The sequence below is a fragment of the Elaeis guineensis genome, chromosome 2, assembly GCF_000442705.2.
Source record: "Elaeis guineensis isolate ETL-2024a chromosome 2, EG11, whole genome shotgun sequence".
Lineage (NCBI taxonomy): Eukaryota > Viridiplantae > Streptophyta > Magnoliopsida > Arecales > Arecaceae > Elaeis > Elaeis guineensis.
The window spans coordinates 99,594,358-99,619,526 of NC_025994.2; the positions used below are offsets into that span (position 1 = coordinate 99,594,358).

Genomic DNA, 25,169 nt, shown 5'->3' on the forward strand with positions numbered 1-25,169 from the left:
TTGGTGATTTCCAGAAGCTTCTCGGAGCCGGAGGAGGAGGCGACAGTGTCTTGAGACATCGGAGAGGAGTTTGCCAGGTGGAGAAGCTCCGATCCCTTCAGGATGTACTCGTGGCCGTGTGCCGGGTAGATGAAATCGTCTTCACAGATATCTCTCTAATTGGAAATAAAACCATCTTAACATCCTTACTTACTTCCTCATCTTCCTTCACCAAATCTCCAACCCCCCCTCTCCTCCTCCTCCTCCTCTCTCTCTCTCTCTCTCGATTAGTTCTTATATTTTCTTCATTTTCACCACAAGATCATGGCTACCTTGGGTAGCTTGAGCTCATTGTTTGAGAAACCGCTGCCCGAAAATGCGACGCTGTTTGATTCTCTGTCCTCATGGAACCAAATCAAAGCCAAGAAACCAGTGGAAAACTCGTCCTTCACCGAGATCTTTGGTGAGCTCCACTTCCAAGAGAAGCCTGCACCGCCCATCAATCCACCCTCTGATGAAGAAAAAAAGAGTGGTAGAAATGGCTACAGGTGTGAACCCAAGAGCAATGGTGTCTTCTCTGCGAAGAATTCAGAGACCCTGCAGCTATGCACTGAAGGGCTTGGTCCGAGAGCTCGGATGATGTCGACGACTTGATGAAGGAAGGTGGCGATGATCGCAGTAATCTTGAGGAGGAGGACACCGAAAGGCATATGCATGGTGGTTACTCCAGAGGTTTGTCAGAGGTGCGGTCGAGGAGTGGTGGGGGGTTCCGCCGATATCATCCATCGGAAAGAGTGGCATGTTGGAGCTGAAGTAACGGTGGGCTTGATCAAGTTTGCTGTTGAAATCAAGTACTTCTGCACATATACATCAAAATTTTGTGGAAAAACTAAAGGGAAGAGGAAATAGATTTGCTGGAGCACAAAGATGAATTGAGAATACACTAAAAATAAACTCCCTCGTTGATTAACATCTACTGCCTTTAAATAGGCTTTACAGAGCTATAAATAAAGAAGAACATGACATACATGATGAAAATAAAACTAAGAACATAGGTAGATCATGGACTGATTGTGTCCAATTTTTTTGCAAAGACTAAGTAAACACAAACTCATAATTTGCCTCCTGGATAACAGAAATAAACATGGGGTTAGTTCTTCTCAAAGGGGGTGAATCTGCATAACTAACTCCTGAAATTTTGCAGCACTCATCCAACACCAAAATCAGTCACGCCAAGCTTCTTCCTTAGGTAGACGAATTTGTTATATGGTAGTGGCTTGGTCAGAATGTCGGCAACCTGTTCATGTGTTGAGCAGTGCTGAAGCTTTACAGTGCCTTCAGCTGTAGCTTCTCTGATGAAGTGATAACGAATTTCTATATGCTTTGATCGCCCATAGAAGACTGGGTTTTTTGTCATCAAGATAGTTGACTTGTTGTCACAGAAGATTGTGGTAGCTTGCTTTTGATCTTGATGAATATCTTCAAGGATCCTTCGTAGCCAAATTGCTTGACATGTTGCTGATGCCGCAGCTATGTATTCTGCTTCTGATGAAGATAATGCCACGGTGTCTTGCTTTCTTGTCAACCAGAATATTACTCCAAATCCGAGGCTGAAACAGTTGCCTGAAGTGCTCCTTCTATCATCGAATGAACCTGCCCAGTCACTATCAGTAAAACCAACAAGTTCAAAGTTAGTTACAGGAGAGTACCAAATTCTATAATCAATTGTCTCATGTATATATCTGAGGATTCATTTCGCCACTCCCAAATGATGCTTGGATGGACTATGCATGAATCTGGAGATCAAATTGACTGAAAACATGATATCAGGCCGAGAGTGTGTCAAATACATCAATCCTCCAACTACCTTCCTGAAATATACTTCATTAACTTTCTCAGTTCCATCATCTAGTCTGAGTTTCTCATTTGCATTGATTGGTGTGCTGCAACCTTTGCAATTCTGCATGTTAAACTTCTTTAACATATTGTAAGCATATTTCTCTTATGAAAGAAAAATCTCATTTTCTGATTGACAAATTTGAAGACCCAAGAAATAGTGCAATAGTCTTAAATCAGTCATCTCAAATTCCTTCATCATTCTTTCCTTGAATTCTTCTACAAGAGTATATGATGAACTCGAATAGATCATATCATCAACATACAAGCAAACAACAAGAAATTCTTTACTTCTCACTTTGATGTAAAGAGTGGGTTCATTTACACTTCTTTGGAATCCATCTTGCTGAAAGAAGGTATCAATCCGACTGTACCACGCTCTTGGCGCTTGTTTTAGCCCGTACAATGCCTTTCTCAATTTATATACTTTCTCTTCCGTACCTGCAATCACAAACCCTTCTGGCTGCTCTACAAAGATTGTTTCTTCAAGAATATCATTTAAAAATGTAGATTTTATATCAAATTGGTACACTAGCCATTTCATTTGTGCAGCATAAGCCAAAACAATCCTAACAATTTCAAATCTTACAATAGGTGAGAATTATGTTTCATTAAAATCAATACCTGAGAGCTGTGAATAGCCTTTTGCGACCAATCTGGCTTTATGCCTTTGCACTCTTCCATCTGCCCCATACTTTGTCTTGAAGATCCACTTCAAGCCAATTACATCTTTATTTTTCGGTAAGTCTACTAATTTTCATGTTTGGTTCTTCTCTATGGCTGTCATTTCCTCATTCATTGCTGTTCTCCATTCCTCCTTTTGATTGGCTTCTTCAAAACATGATGGTTCTAATAAAGCAAGTGCAAAATCACAACTTTCATAAATTTCTCTTAGTGATCTTACCTTTTGTGAAGAAGTTCTGTATATGTTCTCTAATTGCTGCATCTCTCTGGGAGAACTTCTTGAATTTGAAGTAGAGGGACTGCCACTTGTAGTCATTGTAGGGAGTTTTTCTATTTCAGATTCCATCTCCACTTCTATGAACTTAGGAGAATTCTACTCAACTTTATTCAATTCATAGCAGTTATGTTCATCAAAAACAACATCCCTACTTATGATTAGCTTTTTAGCAACAGGATCAAATAACCTGTATCCCTTAGTCTCATTACTGTATCCCACAAAAATGCATTTAACACTTTTCTTATCAAGTTTATGTCTATCATCAGGACTGATATGAGCATATGCAACTAAATCGAAAACTTTTAAGTGACTTACTTGAGGTTTTTTTCCACTCCATGCTTCATATGGGGTTTGATTTAGAACAGCTTTTGTTGGAGATCGGTTCAAAAGATAAATTGCTGTTGCAACACCTTCAGCCCAATAGGAATTTGGAAGAGATTTTGCTTGCAGCATGCTCCTTGTCGTCTCAACTATAGTTCTGTTCCTTCTTTCTGCCACTCCGTTCTGTTTGGGTGTGTAGCTTGCTGTTAATTGTCTGTGAATAACATGAGCTTGACAATATAAAGTAAATTGATTAGAAAGAAATTCTCCTCTATCAGTTCGCAATATTTTAATGATATAGCCGGACTGCTTCTCAACAAACTTCTTAAATAGCAGAAACTTAGAGAAAGCTTCAGATTTGAACTTCAAGAAATACACCCAATTCATTCTGCTGAAATCATCAACAAATAAGAGAAAGTACTTACAGCCACTTAATGAAGAAGTTCTCCTTGGTCCACAGATATCTGCATGGACCAACTCAAGTGGTGCCTTAGCTCTCCAAGACTTCTTGATTGGAAAATTTGCTCTATGTTGCTTCCCATAGATGCATCCTTCACATACATGATCAATATTCTCAATGTTGGGTAGTCCATAAACCATATTTTTCTGCTTTAGCAACTTCAAACCATTAACATGTAAATGACCATACCTCATATGCTATAACCAAGAATTAGTTTTAGAGCTAGCCATAAGTGCATAATCATCAATACAAGAGAAATTCACAGGAAACATCTTATTTGCTGTCATTTCAATTGTCATTATAGTGAGGCCAGATTTTTGATCAAGTATTTCACAAGTATTTCCATGGAATGTAACTAGATATCCTTTGTGAGCTAATTGTCCAATGCTTAGAAGATTATGAGCTAAACCAAGAATGTAAAGAACATCTGAGATTTGTTTCTCATTACCTGATTTAGTCTTTACAACAATTGTTCCTTTTCCAGCAGCTTGAACGTACTTTCCATCACCAAGTTGAACCTGTACATTCATTGATTCATCTATGCTTTTAAAGAGACTCCGTAAACCTGTCATATGGTTGCTGCATCCACTGTCTAGTAGCCAAACATCATCTATACTCTCTTTTGCATTTAGACAAGTGAGAAAAATATTGTTATCAACTTCTTTCTCTTCACCAATATTAGCTTGGTGATCAGCCTTTTTCCAACAATCTTTTTCTATATGACCATACTTCTTACAGAAATAGCATTGAACATTAGCATGATAATTACCTCTTTCATTGTGATAGCCTCTTTGATCATAACCAGACCTTCCTCTACCTCTTCCTCTGCTTTTTCCTCTGTAACCACCTCTTCCACGATAGGAATCTCTACCACGACCTCTGTTTGTATGAGTTTCAGATGTCTTAGCTAGCTTTTCCAGCATTCTCTATAATTTCTAGCTTTGATGCAAGAGCCTGTTCAACACTTTTCTCTACTGACCGGTTGAGCCTTTCCTCATGAGCTAACAAAGATCCTATTAGTTGAGTGAGAGAATAAGTAGAGAGATCCTTACTTTCTTCAATAGTTGCAACTATATTATCAAACTTAGTTGGCAAACTTCTTAACACTTTCTCAACAACATTTTGTTCAGAAATTTCTTCTCCAAGGAATCTTAATTGACCAATTAAAATAGTAACCTTTCAAGAAAATTCATCCACAAATTCACCATCTTTCATTCTTAGGTTTTCAAACTCACGCCGAAAAGTTTGGAGTTTTACAGCAGTTACCTTTTCAGTTCCTTGATACTCCTTCTTCAATATATTCCAGGCTTCTTTTGTTGAACTCGCTCCAGCAATTCCTGGAAAGATGGGGCCAGTAACTGCTTGTTGTAGTGCTACAAATGCCTTAGCATCCTTCTTTCTATTGTCCTTGAGCTCATTCCTTTGAGCAGGAGTCAATCTTCCCTCTTCTTCTGTTGGCTCTGCATAACCATTTTCAACCATATCCCACAAATCTAATGAAATGAAAAACCGACCCATCTTAATATTCCAGAATTCATATGCTTGCCCATTAAAAATAGGAATCAATGGATTCATACCATTAGTATTTGCCATGTCTTACTTTAAGAGACTTTTCAACAAACAAATGGTGTGCAGACTTTACCAGAGAAATTTCTGTAGAATCACCTTGCCTTAGGAAGCCCTCTGCGTTGAGTTTTCTCCTCTTGATGATCTCCAACCTGGCTCTGATACCACTGTTGGAGCTGAAGCAATGGTGGGCTTGATCAAGTTTGCTGCTGAAATCAAGCACTTCTGCACATATACATCAGAATTCTGTGGAAAAACTAAAGGGAAGAGGAAATAGATTTGCTGGAGCACAAAGATGAATTGAGAATACACTAAAAATAAATTCCCTCATTGATTAACATCTACTGCTTTTAAATAGGCTTTACAGAGCTATAAATAAAGAAGAACATGGCATACATGATGAAAACAGAACTAAGAACATGGGTAGATCATGGACTGATTGTGCCCAATTTTTTTGCAAAGACTAAGTAAACACAAACTCATAATTTACCACCTGGATAACAGAAATAAACATGGGATTACTTCTTCTCAAAGTGGGGTAAATCTGCATAACTAACTCCTAAAATTTTGTAGCACTCATCCAACATGGCAAGCCATGAATCTCCCTCATATCTCATAGAGAGAATGGGTGGTTTGTTCTGAGAGAGATCAGGATCCCTACTCATGAGTTCTTGCAAGCTTCGAGAGAAGATGGGTAACTCAAGCTCCCCAAAAACCTCTCTCTCTCTCCTTTCATGGGGATGACACATCATGCAGGGGGTTGACACTGTACTTGACACATCGGCATCTTAACAGCAAATTTGAATGCTGGTTGATGGCAGATCAATATTATAATAAATTATAAAATATACATATTTGATTGCAAAAATTAGAAGGATATGCTAAAATTGAAAATCCCTAAATTGTGTAGAATTTTTTCTGTAATTAACCCTAAGAAAAATAAGGTAAGGGAAGAAAGAGAGAGAGAGAGAGAGAGAGAGAGAGAGAGAGAGAGAGCGAGCGAGAGGAGAGAGACGCATCGGGAGAAACAGAGAGAGGGAGAGTGAAACAAAGAGGAAAAGGAGAGGGAGAGGGGGAGAGAGAGAGGTAGAGGAGGAGGGGGGGAGAGGTTCCGGGCTGGCCGTCATGCACCCCCCTATGGCTCAGCCAGTGGTCGTGGGAAACGTGAGAGGGAGGGGGAGCGAGAGAACAAGAACAAGGAGAAGAGGAGGACCAATTCAGCCCTCCACTGAGAGAGGGGGAAAGAGAGGGCTGGGCCGACTAGGGCTCGGTTAATTATTGGCGATCTGACGAGACTCGCAACAACGCAGTGGCGATGAAACAGAGGACGTGGAAGAGGAATCAGGGGAGGCCGGTTTGAGCAAGCAGTGATGACCTTGAGGTGGCTCCAACACTGCATGGTAGGGGCCGGTGAGCGAGGTTTTTTTTTTTTTTTTGGTGGAACGGTGAGGGAGGTTGAGGGCAAGAGATAGAGGAAGAATCTAAACAATAGGTGACATGATCATGAAATCATCATATGGTAGATAAAAATGGCTTGGATCTTGCACAAATTAGCTCCAGTAAGAATACCATCCAATAATACATTAGCACATAGTAGCGGGCCGAAGGAAGGAAGATCTAAGCACAATGTCACACATAGACAACTCTTTTTTAAAAAAAAAAAGAGCATTTATAACACTATGAATTCATAGTTTTCACTCCTCTAATAGTTTTCACTCCTCTAACCATCGTGTGTCATGTGCCAAACTCAAACTGCAAGAGCAGAATGACTCCTACAAGATCATAATTTCAGTTCTTCATATGCCCCTACAAACATACAAAATGGAACATTCAGAAACTAGTTACAAAAAAGATAAAAAAAGAAAATAAAGTGAAAACATTAAAAAAAAAAAGTAAAACAAAATATACACTAAACATGAGAGAACATGAACCAAAAATAACAAGTTTTCAAGAGTGGGAAAAAAAAAGATGCAGCAAAACCGAAAATAATATATTATAAAGAGAAATATATCAAAAATTAATAAACAAAATAGACTGACATTTGAGAAAACCACTTCAATCACTAAAGAATTTCTCACAGAGACTAGATACTTTCCCCACTCTGATCCCTGCAGAACAATTGTTTACCTAAAATAAAACCAAAGAGGTATTCAACCTCCACAAGAATTCAAACATCATTAGACATGTTGACAATTCACTCGAAACTAACCAAGAGATTTTTATAAAATCATAGGAACAATGAGTTCTGTTGGGGAATACCGACCAATCCCACTCATGCCGACTCATCATCGGGCCTATATGTCCGATGCCCGACTTTACCGACCGACCAACCGACGGGTGCCGTTACCGACCGATCGATGGCTACCGACCGACCGAGGATACGTCGGTCGGGCAGATCTTTTCCGCACTCCCAACCGACTGTACCGTGGAGTCCGATGCCCGACTCCTGCAACGTGCCCGACTGACTGTCGGAGGGGCCCAAATTTTCACCCGACGCCCCTCAGCTGGCCGCCGACCTATGGTCGGTCGGCTCCTCCAATCGCCGTACTACCACCAGAGACTGTCAGTCCTGACAACTACATGCGACACTCCCGCCTAGGGGCATTATCCCACCTAAGGCATGGTCAACCCTAGCGATTTGACAGCCCCACGGCGATTTAACACCTTTACGGCGACTCTGACAGTCTCCAGTGAGTTGACAATTCTTCAATTGTCCGCGCCATTAATGACGGCGCCATACCATGCTCCATTATATATATCGGGGAAGGCAACAGTGCTAGAGGTCTTTTTCGAAACTCTTGGGCTTGCTCCCTCTCTCTCTCTCTCACCCTCTCCCATTGAGCTCCTTGTTTTCTTTTCACTGTTGCCTAGTCTCTTCTCTGACTTGACCGTCGGAGGGTCTCCGCCGGAGCCACCTCCGGTTAGTGTGGACTTTCTTTTGCAGGCGCTCGTTCCCGGTGACCAGGCGACGAGGGGATTGGCCGTAACAGATTGGCGCGCCAGGTAGGGGGGCGACGGGTTAGTGCTTCATCGACAGCACCAGAGATTGTAACCCCCACAAAATTCAAGATGACAAAGACAAGAGCTCAGCGATCGAGGGTCAACGGATCGGCGAGGCGCTCTTCCCACTGGGAAGAGGCCTCTCCTCCACCCTCCACGGCGGAACCTAGCTCTCCGCACCCTGCGGTGACCATGGAGGCACAGATCGCGACGATCGTGCGGCAGATGACCGTGCTGACGGATGCGATCAAAAGCCTTCAGCAACAGCCGGTCCGGCTGCCGCCATCGTCGGTCGGGCAATCGGCGGTGCGTCCGATGCCCTCCAGGAGCAGCCGCCGATGCCCGCATCGGTCTCCGTCGCCTACGCAGGAGCACCTGCCACAGCGCTCCTACCGAGAGGAGGAGGGGCGGCCGCGGCGTGACACCCATCAGTCCCGACGGTATTCTTCCTCCCAGCTAGAACGAGCAAGGAAGGAGAAGCGCCCGCGAACGCCGTCTGCCTCTCTCTCGGACTCTTCTGGAGACTCCACTCCTGGGTCTTCCAGCACCGACGGACCGACGACTACGAACGCAGGTTCGAGAAAATCGACCGTCGGCTCGCACAGCTACAGGTGGACGGGCAGAAGTCTTCAAATGACGCCGACTTTCAGACCGCCCAACCTCTCTCCCGACTCATCCTCGATGAACCGATCCCCACTCGATTCAACATGCCGCACGTGGAGCCCTACGATGACTCCACCGACCCGATCGACCACCTGGAGAGCTACAAAGCTCTCATGATGATTCAAGGGGCAACCGACGCCCTCCTTTGCATCGGCTTCCCCGCTATGCTCCGCAAAGCTGCCAGGGCCTGGTACTCCGATCTTCGATCGAAAAGTATTCACTCCTTCGGACAGCTCGATCACTCCTTTGTGGCCCACTTCAGCACCAGCCGGAAGCCGCCGCGAACGTCGGACAGCCTTTTCTCCCTCAAACAAGGAGAAAATGAGATGCTTTGACACTTCGTGACACGATTCAACGTGGCCACGCTTGAGGTACGGGACCTCAACGGAGACATGGCCATCTCAGCCATGAAACGGGGGCTAAGGGCATCCCGATTCACTTACTCCCTGGACAAGACTCTCCCCCGGACGTACGCCGAACTATTGGAGCGCGCGTACAAGTACATGCGCATGGACGAAGGAGCCTCCGACCGGCGCTTGATCGAGTTCAAGGGCCCGAAGGAGAAGCGAAGAAAGGGTCGGGACCCCACCGAACCTAGCAGGCCCACGACCGACGGTCGAGTCTCACCCCCACGACAGAACCAGAGGTCGCCCCGACGGCAGACTCCAAGACCGACACGCCCCAGGTATGACTCCTACACTCCTCTCTCTGCTCCCCGTGCGCAGATTTTGATGGAGATCGAGGGGGAAGAGTACCTGCGACGGCCTCCGCCTCTGAAGGCAAAGGGCCTCGACCGGTGAAAGTACTGTCGATTCCATCAGGGCCACGGTCAGAATATCGAGCAATGTATCCAACTTAAGGATGAGATCGAAGCTCTCATCCGTCGGGGGTATCTCAGTAAATTCTGGAGGAACCCGCCGACTCAACCAGCTGCCGACCGACGACCCCAGCCGACTAAAGAAGCGACGATCAATCAGCCGACGGTCGGGGTCATCAATATGATTTCAAGTGACTGGGCCCGGGGATGTCTGCTGGAGGGGAGCCGACGAAGAAGCTACGCCCGGACAACGTAATCATCTTTACGGAAGAAGATGTCCGGGGCATCCAAACTTCCCACGACGATGCTGTTGTTGTCTCGGCAACAATAGCGAACTATTTGTTGTCTCGGCAACAATAGCGAACTATGATGTAAAAAATTTTTTTATAGATAATGGAAGTTCAACGAATGTTTTGTTTTACTCGACCTTCTCCCAGATGCGACTATCAACCGACCGACTCAAGAGGGTCTCTACGCCCTTGATAGGCTTCGTCGGGGATGCTGTCATGATGGAAGGAGAAGTCACTCTGCCCGTGACGGTCGGCACCAAACCACGACAAAGCACAGTCCATCTGACTTTTGCGGTCGTCCAAGTGTCTTCGGCCTACAATGCCATACTTGGAAGACCCGGACTAAACGCCCTTAAAGCGATCATCTCAACGTACCATCTCTTGGTTCGGTTCCCGACCAAAAATGGAGTCGGAGAGATGCGCAGAGACCAACAGCTCGCTCGCCGATGCTTCCAGATCTCCGTCCAAAGCGATGAGCTGAAGGGCTCCCTGACGATCGACAAACTAGACCAGTGGGAGGAGGGAGAACGGGGTTCACCGGCCGAACAGCTCGTTTCCATCTCGATAGCGGAGAATCCCGACCGACAGGTATGGGTCGGATCTCAGCTACCCGACCCAGAACGACGACGGTTGGTGGAGCTGCTGAAGGCCAATGCCGACATATTTGCTTGGTCGACAGCAGATATGTCGGGCATTTCCCCAGAGACGATAGTCCACCGACTCAACATCGACCCAACGATGAGGCCAGTGAGGCAGAAGAAAAGGTCTTTTGCTCCTGAAAGACAGAAGGCCATCGACGAAGAGGTGGACAAGCTACTCAAGGCGGGCTTCATCAGAGAAACTACATATCCCGATTGGCTCGCCAATGTTGTTATGGTGAAGAAAGCCAACGGGAATTGGAGGATTTGCATCGACTACACCGACTTGAATCGGGCCTGTCCAAAGGACAGCTTTCCACTTCCAAAAATTGACCAGCTGGTGGATGCGACGTCCGGTTATCGACTGCTCAGCTTCATGGATGCCTTCGTCGGGTACAATCAGATCCGAATGGTACCCGAAGATGAGGAGCACACTGCCTTCGTGACCCCCAAGGGCCTCTACTGCTACAGGGTGATGCCCTTCGAGCTGAAGAACGCGGGAGCTACCTACCAACGACTCGTCAATAAGGTCTTCAAAGACCAGATCGGGCATAATATGAAAGTATATGTGGATGACAGCTGGTAAAAAATGCGCAGACTGTGGATCATGTTCGAGATCTCGAAGAAGCTTTTCGCACTCTACGACAACATCGAATGAAGCTGAATCCGACTAAGTGCGCTTTCGGAGTGACCTTGGGGAAGTTCCTCGAGTTCCTCATTTCTCAGTGAGGAATCGAGGCCAACCTCGAGAAAATCAAAGCAATCGTCGACATGCGGCACCCGAACACCAAGAAGGAGGTCCAGCAGCTGAATGGAAAAATCATTGCTCTCAGCGGATTCATCTCTCGGTCAGCCGAAAGATGCCTCCCGTTCTTCAAAACCCTGAGGCAGGCGAGGGGCTTCTCTTGGTCGGATGAGTGCCGACGGGCCTTCGAGGATCTGAAGAGGTACCTGGCTTCTCCGTCGTTGCTTATTAAGCCAGAGGTCGGGGAGACACTGTATCTCTATTTGGCCACTTCCCCCGAGGCAGTCAGTTCGGTGCTCGTCCGAGAAAACGAGAGCCGAACCCATCAACCTATCTACTATATCAGCAAAGTGCTCCGCGGCGCTGAAGCTCGATATTCGGAGACAGAAAAGATGATTTTCGCTCTGACCGTCTCTGCACAACGACTCCGCCCATACTTCCAGGCGCACGCCATTGTGGTTCTCACCAACCTGCCCTTGAGGGCGATATTGCGCCGACCCGACACATCGGGGCGACTGACGAAGTGGGCAATGAAGCTCGGCAAGTTCGACATACAGTACCGACCGCAACCTGCCTTAAAGGCCCAGGTCCTGGCCGACTTCATCGCAGAATGCCCGACGGCCGACCAAGGGTCGGAAGGCGCGGACCCCGGACGAGCCGCGGTCTCCGAGCCTGACCCGGTCTCCACCTGGGTACTGCACATCGATGGAGCTTCAAACGCTCAGGGGAGCGGGGCTGGGTTTTTGCTCACCAACTCGGATGGGGTAGTCACCGAGTACGCCCTTCGATTTGACTTCAAAGCCTCCAATAACCAAGCCGAGTATGAAGCGCTCCTCGCGCGGCTTGAGGATGGCAAGGGAACTTGGGATCGACAGTCTCCGGGTATTCTCCGATTCTCAGCTAATCGTGGGGCAGGTCAAAGGCGAATTCGAGGCACGAGACCCAGCTATGGCAAAGTATCTCCAGAAAGTGAAGGATCTCGTGCCGCACCTCGGATATTTCAAAATCTCCCATATCCCCAGGTTGGAGAACGCCCGGGCCGACGCACTCTCCAGGCTGGCGACTTCAGCTTTCGACTCTTTGGGCCGGACGTTCGTGGAGAATCTCGAGCAGTCGAGCATCGACAAGGTCGAAGAGGTGCTACAACTGACGGCTGAACCAAGCTGGATGGATCCGATTGTTCGGTACCTGACCGACGGGATCAGCCCTGAAGATCCCGCGGAGGCCAGGCGGCTCCGATGGTCGGCCTCCCAATATGTGATCATGGATGGCCGACTCTACAAAAGGTCGTTCTCCCTTCCCTTGCTCAGGTGCTTGGGACCGACCGACGTGGATTACGCACTCAGAGAAGTGCACGCAGGGATCTGCGGGAGTCACTTGGGGGGTAAATCTTTGGCCTACAAGGTCCTGCGGCAGGGTTACTACTGGCCCACCATGAGGAAAGATGCGGCTGAGTTGGTCCGAAAGTGCGAACCGTGTCAGAAGTACGCCAACGTACAATACCGACCAGCCAACCAAATCACTCCTATTGTCGTCCCATGGCCCTTCGCTCAGTGGGGGGTTGACATTCTCGATCCTTTTCCTCCGACATCGGGCCAAAGGAAGTTTATAGTCGTTGCCATCGACTACTTCACCAAGTGGGTGGAGGCCGAGCCCCTGGCACAGATTACCAAGCGGAAGATGGAGGACTTCATCCAGAAGTCCATCATCTTCAGGTTCGGATTGCCGCATACCATTATCACCGACAACGGGCGGCAGTTCGACAACTAGAACTTCAGAGACTTCTGCGTGAGGTTTCACATCACGCACCGACTGACTTCAGTCAGACACCCACAGTCCAATGGCGAGGTCGAGGTAACCAATCGGACCATACTGCACGGGCTCAAAACCCGACTGAATGAAGCCAAAAGCCTCTGGGTCGAGGAGTTGAGCTCCGTCCTGTGGGCTTACCGAACGACCCCCCGCATTCCGACTGGAGAGTCACCTTTCAGTTTGGCCTATGGGACGGAGGCAATGATACCGCTCGAGGTCGGGCTGCCATCACCAGGGTCGAGCAGTATCAAGAATTGAACAACTCCGAGTGCCAGAGGGCCGACTTAGACCTCCTCCCCGAACTTCGGGACGAGGCTCAACTTCGCATGGCTTCATACCGACAGAAAGTAGCCCAATATTACAATACCAAGGTCAGGCCAAAGCTTTTCAGGGCTGGAGACCTACTCCTAAGAAAGGCAGAAGTCTCGAAGCCACTAGACCAAGGGAAGCTAGCTCCGAATTGGGAAGGGCCCTACATGGTAGCGAACACCTACGGGCCAAGGGCTTACCGACTGGAAACTCTGAAAGGGAAACCCATTCTCCGGACTTGGAATGCTGACAACCTGAAGTTGTATCACCAATGAACTTTGTACTTGTTCATTCGGAATACCAATTCAGTTCCAAATTTTGGAGTCTTGACTCTTCGACCGATGATCGGTGCTCGCCAAGAAGGACGAGTCCCGACGTCCCGACTTGGACTTAATGTCCATATGGAGCCTACGGCCCGATCGCCGACGATGTATCGGACGCTCATAAGGGCCGAACCATCCATGACAACGGGAGTTAGCACTCCTTCTACGGTCGAACTTTCGGGCCAAACGATCAGCTAACTTGCCGACTGAGCCCCGACCAAAGAAAGGCATAACGCCTGCGCGACCGACGTCGTGACTTACCGACCGAGCTACGGTCGGTCGAAGGATATTCGACTTACCACTGTCTATCACACGATGCGACCTCTGTCGCATTCATGACTCACCGATCGGGCTACGACCGACCGGAAGACATTCGGCTTACCACCGTCTATCATGCAGCACAACGTAAGTACCCGACGCAAGGATATCGGGATCTGACTTATCATCGTTTCCCCGACTAAACACGTCGGACGACATCCGACTGCCAAGCCTTATCCAATGGTCGGTTAGCTTTCGACTCAACGAATATGCCCGACTCACCGCCTGGCGAAGGACGCCCGACTTAAGCCCTCGACCGTCGGAAGATCGATCCAGAGTAGGGACTTGCTCTGCCTTCGTGGTGGCACGCATTATCGAACGTCCTAACTGATCTATCGGACTGGCGACTTATGTGTTCAAATGCATTCCACAACACAGGAAAAAAGAAAGACATGCGGAAAGAAAAGGTTCAAGTCCAAAAACTTTGACTTTGATTTCATTGAAGAACAAAACAAGTTTACAAACTGGGCTGAAGCCCGACTACAAGTATTATAAGCCGAAGCAAAAAGAAAAAGAAAAAACTGACTAGTCCTCAGAGTCGGCCTCCTCCACTGGATGACGGCCGGGGATGATCGGCGAACCCACTCTGGCTTCGGCAGTCGGGGCCGCTTGATCTTCGGTGGCTTGCTCTGCGTCTTCTTCGGCTTCTGCCCTGGTGGTGAGGCCTTCCGATGCTGGGTCGACCGTCTCCTCCGCAGCTGGGGCCTCCGACTCCGACAGAACAACGCCGCTGAGATCAAGCTCCAGGTACAGGTGTCGAACAGTTTCCCGAGCATCCTCGTACCCCACCCGGTATGAAAGGAAGCCGCTCTCCAGAATCTCTTCCCGATACTCTTTCGAGTCGCGGAAGTATTCAACAGCCCGACCCATGGCCTCCTTCACCGACTCCGCTTCTGCCTTCGCGATGTCTGCGTTGGCCTGGGCAATCGATAGACCTTTTTCGGCCTTAGCGAGGTTTCCGAGGCTTACTCGGAGCTGCTCGCATTCGTCCTTCAGCTCCTTGGCGAAGCCGTCCCGCTCGTGCCGAAGCCGGTGGACGGTCCGGGACTTCTTCTTCGCGTCATCCCGGGCCGACTGCAGCTCTAACTCCGATGTCGCCAAGGCTCCCGTGAGTCGGGAGACCTCCTCCGTGAGTCGGGTGACCTCCCTCTCAAGTCGGCCCTCCCGATCGACCGACTGTTGCAGCTGGTCGACCAGAATGACCCGGTCGGCTTCTGCGGTCGCGACTTTGTCTCTCCAAGCCGCGCGCATATCATCGAACTTTCGATATCCGGCCTCTAGCTCAGATATGTTGTAAACCAGCTGCACAAAATAAGACCGACCGTCAGGAGACTGAACTCACGGAAGCTATATTGAAAATGAAGAAGAGAGAAACTCACCCGGATCATCATCGGGTAGAATGAAGACAGCATGTCGGAGACATGCTGATTCTTCATCGCCTCGATGTCGGCTGGAAGAAGGAGCGCCTGGCACAGCCTCCATATCAGAGTGGTCTGATCGCCAGTTCCCTGTTGGGAGAGAAGGGGAGAGAGTGGGAGGGAAGATAGAAGTTTCGAATAAGGGGTTCTATACAAGGCGACGGCACCAGCGATCAGCTTCACCTCCACACAACTTAAAATAAATTAAAATAATATTTTTTTAATAATAAAAATAATGAGTATGGAACAACATTGTTTTAACAGCTGGTGGAATGCCATAGAAGCCGTTACGACGGATGTTGATATTTGCCGTTAAACATTACCGTAAGTCCTTGACTTTGTAGGCATTTATGCATTGACGATAGGGTTTTCACCTAACTCTAATAAATTTTTAAGATAAATAATATAGAAAAAAAATAATAGTTATTAATTTTCATTATTTTTTGTTACAATAAGTTGCCATAATATTAATAACAACCATTATTACAAATAAAATATGCTTTCCAAGTTTCAAATGTTTATCTCAAAATTCCCTCCAATAATAATTTTATGATCCAAAAATTAGTATTATTTTATAGTAATAATCATTAATTCTGTGTTTTTTATGTTAAAAGATTATTTTGAGGTATATAATGATTATTATAATCGACATTTACTTTCCTACCATGTAGTCGTCCGTCTCAATCTTGAAGATCTGGTCGTGGACTACTTACTTGCACTATGCATGCACTATGAAATGCCTTTTCCCTCTGAGAATCGTGAAGATGTGAATCCTGTTGACCAATATATGAAGTCACATTTTGATATAGAAATGGATGGAAATCCGATCGAGTGTTCATAATCTAAAGTAAAAGGATTCGAACGTTTGCATGCCAGTACCAAAAATTGATGCCTTATCACTCGGCTATACTCCACATAGTCGGTTCCTAGGGAGGGGGAAGGGAGAAGCAGGGCTCGAAGTGTCACGCCCCGAACCCAACACCCGGGTCGGATACGTGATGGCCGCACACTCCTTAGAACAAGCCCTAAAGAATATGCAAGGCCAAATTAAATCATTACAATCTTATCAACCATAATATTTAATTTCAATAATAATTCATAAAACTTGCATAATTACAATTAATATTTCTTTAATCCTCTGATCAGATATCAATGGTACTCTATCTATGCATCCGCTCACTCACAAATCCATACCATAGCCAACCATGGACATCTTGTAACTCTGAGAAGAAAAAGAAAATGAAGGGGTGTGAGCTTTACAGCCCAGTAAGAATTTCCATATCACACCAATATAATAATATAATCTGAAAATAATGATAGGCAATAACACGTAAAAGTCGATGTTCACTGTCCAGAATACTGCAAACATTTATAGATTATCTGTTTATCAAAAGAGATGCATCATCATATGTTAAATAAGTGAAACAATTTTATTCAATGATTGTTTCATGTCTTATCTTTCTATTTTCTTCTATTATCACATCATCTTTAATCCTTTCTTTTTGGTTTTAGCTTAAGCTTTGGCTTTGGCTTTGGCTTTGGACTACCAGGATCATGCGACGATCTTTTATTCGGATCGATTTCTGTGATCTTCTTCGGATCGAAATATTCATGATCTTTCTCGGATCAAAGTGGCCATGATCTTTCTCGGATCAGATTCTTCATGATCTTTCTCGGATCATATTCTTCATGATCTTTCTCGGATCATATTCTTCCACACATAAGCCTGTGGGGGCTGTCCCAGGCATAAGCTCCTGGCAAGCTATTCCACATGACAAGGCCAGTCCAAACCATATTTCTCTTTCTTTTCATTTTCATGAAATTAAAATATTTGACTTCATTAATCAATTCAAATTTTGCAATGTAATAAATATGTCATACCCATATAATCATGTCATCAATCGCTGATACATATGTATTGATATAACATACTCATGCTCAAAATCACATAAATAAATAACAGTGTCTCAGATATAACAAATTCATCGATCTCAAATCCAACGATGCAAAATCAATGAAATAAAACCAATGGTAAAATAACATATATAATGATGATCATGTACAGAGATTCTTACCTTTACCGGTGACTGATCCAAACACAGAAATCAATGTTCTTCTTTGATTTATAAATTTTTTTAACAAAATATTTCACTCGATATCATGTGCAGACAATCTCTTCATAATCCTGATCAAATATAAAGATCATATATGGAGAAAATTATCGATAATTGATCCTAATAACACAGATCGAGGACCTATCTTAGGATTAATCAAAATTAAGATTTACCTAAGTATCTGGATCCTCCACTGATCCATAAGACTTTTAGAGAGAGAAAATCCATGAAGAGAGAGAAAATTTTAGAGAGAGAAAGTAGAGAGAGAAAGTGAAGAGAGAATCTTCGTATTCTTTCAATGAGGCAATCATGATCGATATCATCAAAGGTCCTATCAGGGTGACTCAATATGAATCAAGTGTTACAAATTTCAAATAGAATCGGACTGGGATCAGATCTACCGCACGAATTTCGGAGCAATCTCAAATCATCATATTTTTATTTCAAATTTATCCTAGGGTCTGTGATGTAATCAGAGAGAGAGTAGAAAGATTCTAGAGAGATAAAATCCATAAAAAGATAGAAAGATCTAGAGAGAGAAAATAGAGAGAGAATCTAGAGAGAGAAACTGGAGAGAGAAGGTAGAGAGAGGGGAGAGAAAATTTTTCTCTCTTCTTCTTCTTCTTTATTTTATTTTATTTTTATTTTTTTTTCTCTTTTTCCTTTTTTTTTCTTTTCTTTTTTTTTCCTTTTTCTTTTCTTTTTCTTTTTCCTTTTTCTTTTCTTTTCTTTTCTTCTTCTTCTTCCTTCTTCTTTTCTTTTCTTCCCGTGGCTTATTTTTGACCGAAACAGGGGATCTTTGATCCCCTCCTTGGTTGGCCGACCGACGGTGCAGTCGGTGCGGGGATGGTCGGCGGCCAAAGGAGAGATGATCCGACGGCAAGAGGCGGCCAAACCGGTGGTCGGCGGTGACCACCGACGACGGAAAACGGCAAAAATAAGAATTTTTTTCGCAACAAAATCCGACGACTCCGGTCACCGGCAAACGTGCACATCGGCACGGGAAGGAAGGGGAAGGAGAGAGGAAGGGGAGGAGACTTACCTCCGTCGCCGGCGAAGCTTTTCCGGCGAGAAATTGGACACCACAGTGATGGGTCTCCGTGAGAAATTTCCGACGATTGCCGCCGTTTTGCCCCGAGATTTTTGATGGAAAGAAGAGAGGAGGGATCTCCTCCTTAAATAGGGCCGGAGGGAGCTTGTCTCCGACTCCGATTGGGAGCCAGTGAACGGAGGAAGAAGACTCCCTTTGGGAGTCTTCTCCCCTGTTTCTTTCCTTTTTTTTTTTTTTTTTGGTTTGGGCTGTGGCGATTTTGGGCCAGGGTGTTACATTCTTCTCCCCTTCAAATAATTTCGTCCTCGAAATTAAGTTATGTTATTGAGATATATTTCAAAGTATACATTCTTCATATCATTCTCAAGCTTACAATAATATCTTATATATTATTTATTTCTCATGATCTTGTTATAACAAAAATTATTTAAAATCTCAAACTCATCCCTTCTTATTGATTTCTCAACTTTTTCGAAGAACCGTAACATTTTAGACTTGTATTAATATACCACCATTATTTATCTAATACATTTCACTCGAAATTCATAATTATCTCAGACTATCCTTGATAGAAAATAAATAAAGATCAAACATCGGGCATTCTTCACAATCATCGATTTCTTTCTTCTCTTTTATATCTATCATGTTCCTCATGATCATAATCTAAGTTTAAATATCACTAAAGTCATAATTTCAAATAATTATAATCTTAAGCTTAAATACCACTTAAATCATATTTTCTAGTGATCATAACCTAAACTCTAATATCATTCTATCATACCTTTAATGATCATAATCTTAAACTCGGATATTATCAATCATACTCTATTGATTATAATCCCAAAGTTTTGATATCACTTATATGACAATCCCTAGTGACCTTAAACTTGGGCTCTGGTACTGTTCTGTCATATCCTAATCACTTGTATCATTATCTTCAAATAAACGTAACCTAACCTCTAAGCTCAGATGCCACTCCGTCACATCCTACTGATCTTACATAAAGTTTTAATATCTCTTCATAATCTCTAGTGATCTTAAACCTAAGCTTTGATATTATTCTATCACATCCTAATCATTTATATCGTAATCTCCAATGATCATAACCTAAGCTCTGATATTACTCTGTAATATTCTAATCACTTATATCATAATCCCTAATGATCATATCCTAGCTCTGATACCATTCTGTCACGCCCCGAACCCAACACCCGGGTCGGATACGTGATGGCCGCACACTCCTTAGAACAAGCCCTAAAGAATATGCAAGGCCAAATTAAATCATTACAATCTTATCAACCATAATATTTAATTTCAATAATAATTCATAAAACTTGCATAATTACAATTAATATTTCTTTAATCCTCTGATCAGGTATCAATGGTACTCTATCTATGCATCCGCTCACTCACAAATCCATACCATAGCCAACCATGGACATCTTGTAACTCTGAGAAGAAAAAGAAAATGAAGGGGTGTGAGCTTTACAGCCCAGTAAGAATTTCCATATCACACCAATATAATAATATAATCTGAAAATAATGATAGGCAATAACACGTAAAAGTCGATGTTCACTGTCCAGAATACTGCAAACATTTATAGATTATCTGTTTATCAAAAGAGATGCATCATCATATGTTAAATAAGTGAAACAATTTTATTCAACGATTGTTTCATGTCTTATCTTTCTATTTTCTTCTATTATCACATCATCTTTAATCCTTTCTTTTTGGTTTTAGCTTAAGCTTTGGCTTTGGCTTTGGCTTTGGACTACCAGGATCATGCGACGATCTTTTATTTAGATCGATTTCTGTGATCTTCCTCGGATCGAAATATTCATGATCTTTCTCGGATCAAAGTGGCCATGATCTTTCTCGGATCAGATTCTTCATGATCTTTTTCGGATCATATTCTTCATGATCTTTCTCGGATCATATTCTTCCACACATAAGCCTGTGGAGGCTGTCCCAGGCATAAGCTCCTGGCAAGCTATTCCACATGACAAGGCCAGTCCAAACCATATTTCTCTTTCTTTTCATTTTCATGAAATTAAAATATTTGACTTCATTAATCAATTCAAATTTTGCAATGTAATAAATATGTCATACCCATATAATCATGTCATCAATCGCTGATACATATGTATTGATATAACATACTCATGCTCAAAATCACATAAATAAATAATAGTGTCTCAGATATAACAAATTCATCGATCTCAAATCCAACGATGCAAAATCAATGAAATAAAACCAATGGTAAAATAACATATATAATGATGATCATGTACAGAGATTCTTACCTTTACCGGTGACTGATCCAAGCACAGAAATCAATGTTCTTCTTTGATTTATAAATTTCTTTAACAAAATATTTCACTCGATATCATGTGCAGACAATCTCTTCATAACCCTGATCAAATATAAAGATCATATATGGAGAAAATTATCGATAATTGATCATAATAACACAGATCGAGGACCTATCTTAGGATTAATCAAAATTAAGATTTACCTAAGTATCTGGATCCTTCACTGATCCATAAGACTTTTAGAGAGAGAAAATCCATGAAGAGAGAGAAAATTCTAGAGAGAGAAAGTAGAGAGAGAAAGTGAAGAGAGAATCTTCGTATTCTTTCAATGAGGCAATCATGATCGATATCATCAAAGGTCCTATCAGGGTGACTCAATATGAATCAAGTGTTACAAATTTCAAATAGAATCGGACTGGGATCAGATCTACCGCACGAATTTCGAAGCAATCTCAAATCATCATTTTTTTATTTCAAATTTATCCTAGGGTCTGTGATGTAATCAGAGAGAGAGTAGAAAGATTCTAGAGAGATAAAATCCATAAAAAGATAGAAAGATCTAGAGAGAGAAAATAGAGAGAGAATCTAGAGAGAGAAACTGGAGAGAGAAGGTAGAGAGAGAGGGGAGAGAAAATTTTTCTCTCTTCTTCTTCTTCTTTATTTTATTTTATTTTTATTTTTTTTTCTCTTTTTCCTTTTTTTTTTCTTTTCTTTTTTTTTTCCTTTTTCTTTTCTTTTTCTTTTTCCTTTTTCTTTTCTTTTCTTTTCTTCTTCTTCTTCTTCTTCCTTCTTCTTTTCTTTTCTTCCCGTGGCTTATTTTTGACCGAAACAGGGGATCTTTGATCCCCTCCTTGGTTGGCCGGCCGGCGGTGCAGTCGGTGCGGGGATGGTCGGCGGCCAAAGGAGAGATGATCCGGCGGCAAGAGGCGTTCAAACCGGTGGTCGGCGGTGACCACCGGCGACGGAAAACGGCAAAAATAAGAATTTTTTTCGCAACAAAATCCGGCGACTCCGGTCACCGGCAAACGTGCACATCGGCACGGGAAGGAAGGGGAAGGAGAGAGGAAGGGGAGGAGACTTACCTCCGTCGCCGGCGAAGCTTTTGCGGTGAGAAATTGGACACCACAGTGATGGGTCTCCGTGAGGAATTTCCGACGATTGCCGCCGTTTTGCCCCAAGATTTTTGATGGAAAGAAGAGAGGAGGGATCTCCTCCTTAAATAGGGCCGGAGGGAGCTTGTCTCCGACTCCGATTGGGAGCCAGTGAACGGAGGAAGAAGACTCCCTTCGGGAGTCTTCTCCCCTGTTTCTTTCCTTTTTTTTTTTCTTTTTTTTTTTTTTTGGTTTGGGCTGTGGCTGATTTTGGGCCGGGGTGTTACACGAAGAAAACAAGCCGTGCAAGGATGCAGGGATATAGCAAGTAAACAGCAAGGTTCTCCTTTTAGGACCGACTACAACAAGCTTGTAACTCTAATAGAAACAACCATCTCCTCCCTCTCTCAACGACTCATCCAATGGTAAGATCAACTTCAGACCATATTCTACACTAAAATTATCTTTGAAAATTTTTCGTGATGTAGGAACAAAAACTCTTAGACCATTCAGGTTTGAGAACTTGTGGTATAGCCACTCGGGATTTGACCAACTTATACAAACATGGTGGGAGGGAGAACCCCAAAAAAATGAGCCAGCCCACAACATGGTGGCCAAGTTAAGGCATCTACGTCAGAAACTTAAGAGCTGGAGTAAGGAATTTAATCAAAGAAGACTTGAAAGAAAAAAATTCATAGACTCAAGAATTGATCAGCTGGATTTGAGAGAGGAAGATCTGGGATTATCATCCAGTGAACGGGATGAGCGATGTTCTTTGAAAGCTGAACTAGAATCATTCTTGCTACAAGATGAAACTTACTGGAAACAGAGATCTAGAAATGCATGGCTTAAAGAAGGGGACCGAAACATCAAGTTCTTTCACATCTCAGCAAGCAACAGGAGGAAAAACCAAATCATAGAGTTAACAAGTGAGGGACACACAATCAAAGGACAAAGACGTCTTCATTGTGCTTTCCATTCCTACTTCACATCCATGCTGGGTTCAGAAGTGAGTGAAACATTAGATATAAACTGGAGTAAATTGTTTGGGGAACCTATGGCCGATCTATCAATTTTGGACAACCCATTCTCTGAAAATGAGATAAAAGCCACACTCTTTGATCTACAGGGAAATAAATCCTCGGGACCTGATGGATTCCCAATCTCTTTTTATCAAAAATATTGGGAAATTATCAAAAGAGATCTGATTAAGATCTTTGAAGCCTTCCACAACTCTAAATTGGACCTGCATCATCTCAATTACACCCACATTGTGCTCACCCCCAAGAAAGGAGAAGAATCTATTAGTAAAAGACTTTCGACCCATCAGCCTTGAGAATAGCATTGTTAAAATCATCTCTAAAGTCATGGCTAATAGGTTCAGCAAGCTCATGGATTCCCTCATTTCAAATTCACTGTCAGCTTTCATAGAGGGAGACTAATATTTGAAAGCTATGTTGTTGCATCTGAAGTGATATCTTTTGCTAAAAGAACTAAAGCCAGTGGAATTCTATGCAAATTAGACTTTGAGAAAGCGTTCGACAATGTCTCTTGGCACTTCCTCCTTAAACTTCTTAAGGAGAGGGATTTTGGTGAGAAGTGGATATCATGGGTTCAGATGCTTCTTATATTTTCAACTTCTGGGGTAATGGTAAATGGAGAATTAGGAAGCTGGTTCAAAAATCAAAGGGGGCTTAAGCAAGGCAACCCATTATCTCCTCTCCTCTTTGTTCTTGTCACAGATACCTTGAAAAGAATCTTAAACTCAGCGGTGGAGGAAAACCTTATTCAGGGAATTGGCCTCGGAGATATCACTGGTAAGATAAATTGCATACAATTTGCTGATGATACCCTCATTCTCTGTGCAGCAAGTAAGAACTGCATCAAGATGCTCAAGCTTATCCTCTATCTATTTGTGTTTCTAACTGGACTCAAAATCAACTTCAACAAATCAAACCTTATTGGCTTGAATCTACCTTATGATCCTGATTCCAAACTTGCTCAGATTCTTGGTTGTCAGCGTTCATTCCTCCCTTTTAAATATCTGGGTATCCCACTAAGTTTCTACGGTACAAAACCAGGAGGTTGGAATCTTTTAGTGCAGAAAATAGAGAGAAAATTAGCAGGATGGAAACAACAAACACTCTCTAGGGCAGGAAGGCTCACACTCATTAACACAGTCTTGAGAACCATTCCAATTTATTGGATGGCTGTGCACCTCATCCCATCTTCAGTTATTACGAGGATTGATAAAGTTTGCAGATCATTTTTGTAGGGTATCAACAATCATAGAGGAAAGCTTGAATGTCTAGTTGCTTGGAGCCAAGTCTGCCGCACCAAAAAATTTGGAGGCTTGGGCATCTCAAACCTCTCAATTCTCAACAAAAGTCTACTCCTCAAATGGTGGTGAAAATTTTACACAGAGCCAAACAAAGCTTGGAGAGTTTTGATCCAAAAAATATACCATGATCAACATCGGCTTCCATTAACATCGATGACAAGCGTCAACCGAGCTGCATCCCCATTCTGGAAAGGAGTCAACAAATTTACAGAACTTTTCCACCAATTCACCATCTCTGAAGTGGGTGATGGAATGACTACTTCCCTTTGGTTCGACTTATGGTGGGGTGCCGAAGCCTTACGCAAAACACTACCAAGCCTCTTCTCTTTTTCCACTAAAAAAAATATTTCTTTGGCTAGCTATGTTACAGATTTGGATCAAAATGACATGTTCCGAAGCATAATGACAAGCGCTGCAAATTCAGAAGCTCAGGTGTACAGAACACACAATTTTCAGCAACCTTGGATGTCAGGAAATGGAGATGGTCAGCTAACAAAGTTTTTACAGTCCATAATTGCTATGACTTCATCATAGCTGGTGGAGTTAGATCCTCTTGTGTTAAATGGCTATGGAAGCTACCTCTACCTGAAAAGGTTAAGATCTTTGCTTGGCTTTGCTATCATAACAAGATCCTTACATCAGACAACCTTGCCAAGAGAGGGGTTCAAGGTGCACCTCAATGCCCACTTTGTCAATTGTCTCCTGAAAGTTTAGATCAACTCACAATGAAATGTGAATTTGCT

General features: G+C 43.7%; 1 protein-coding gene and 1 pseudogene across 1 annotated transcript; both read left to right on the plus strand.

Moving 5' to 3' along the window:
- The first annotated feature begins 240 nt into the window (after positions 1 to 240).
- LOC140855341 (uncharacterized) lies at positions 241 to 6,204 on the plus strand (annotated as a pseudogene).
- Positions 6,205 to 14,653: 8,449 nt separating this feature from the next.
- On the plus strand, positions 14,654 to 24,360 carry LOC140855343 (uncharacterized). The gene is made up of 3 exons (XM_073251226.1): positions 14,654 to 14,861; positions 22,574 to 23,094; positions 23,464 to 24,360. The coding sequence occupies exons 1-3, from the start codon at positions 14,654 to 14,656 to the stop codon at positions 24,358 to 24,360; spliced, it is 1,626 nt and encodes a 541-aa protein (XP_073107327.1).
- The last annotated feature ends 809 nt before the right edge of the window (positions 24,361 to 25,169 follow it).

Excerpts from the sequence above, each read along its gene's own strand:
- LOC140855343 (XM_073251226.1), top strand. The coding sequence starts at position 14,654 with ATGACGGCCGGGGATGATCGGCGAACCCACTCTGGCTTCGGCAGTCGG. Across the intron at positions 14,862-22,573 it reads CCAGGTACAGGTGTCGAACA|GAACAAAAACTCTTAGACCA; the intron begins GTTTCCCGAGCA and ends TTCGTGATGTAG. Across the intron at positions 23,095-23,463 it reads CATCCATGCTGGGTTCAGAA|GTTCAGCAAGCTCATGGATT; the intron begins GTGAGTGAAACA and ends CATGGCTAATAG.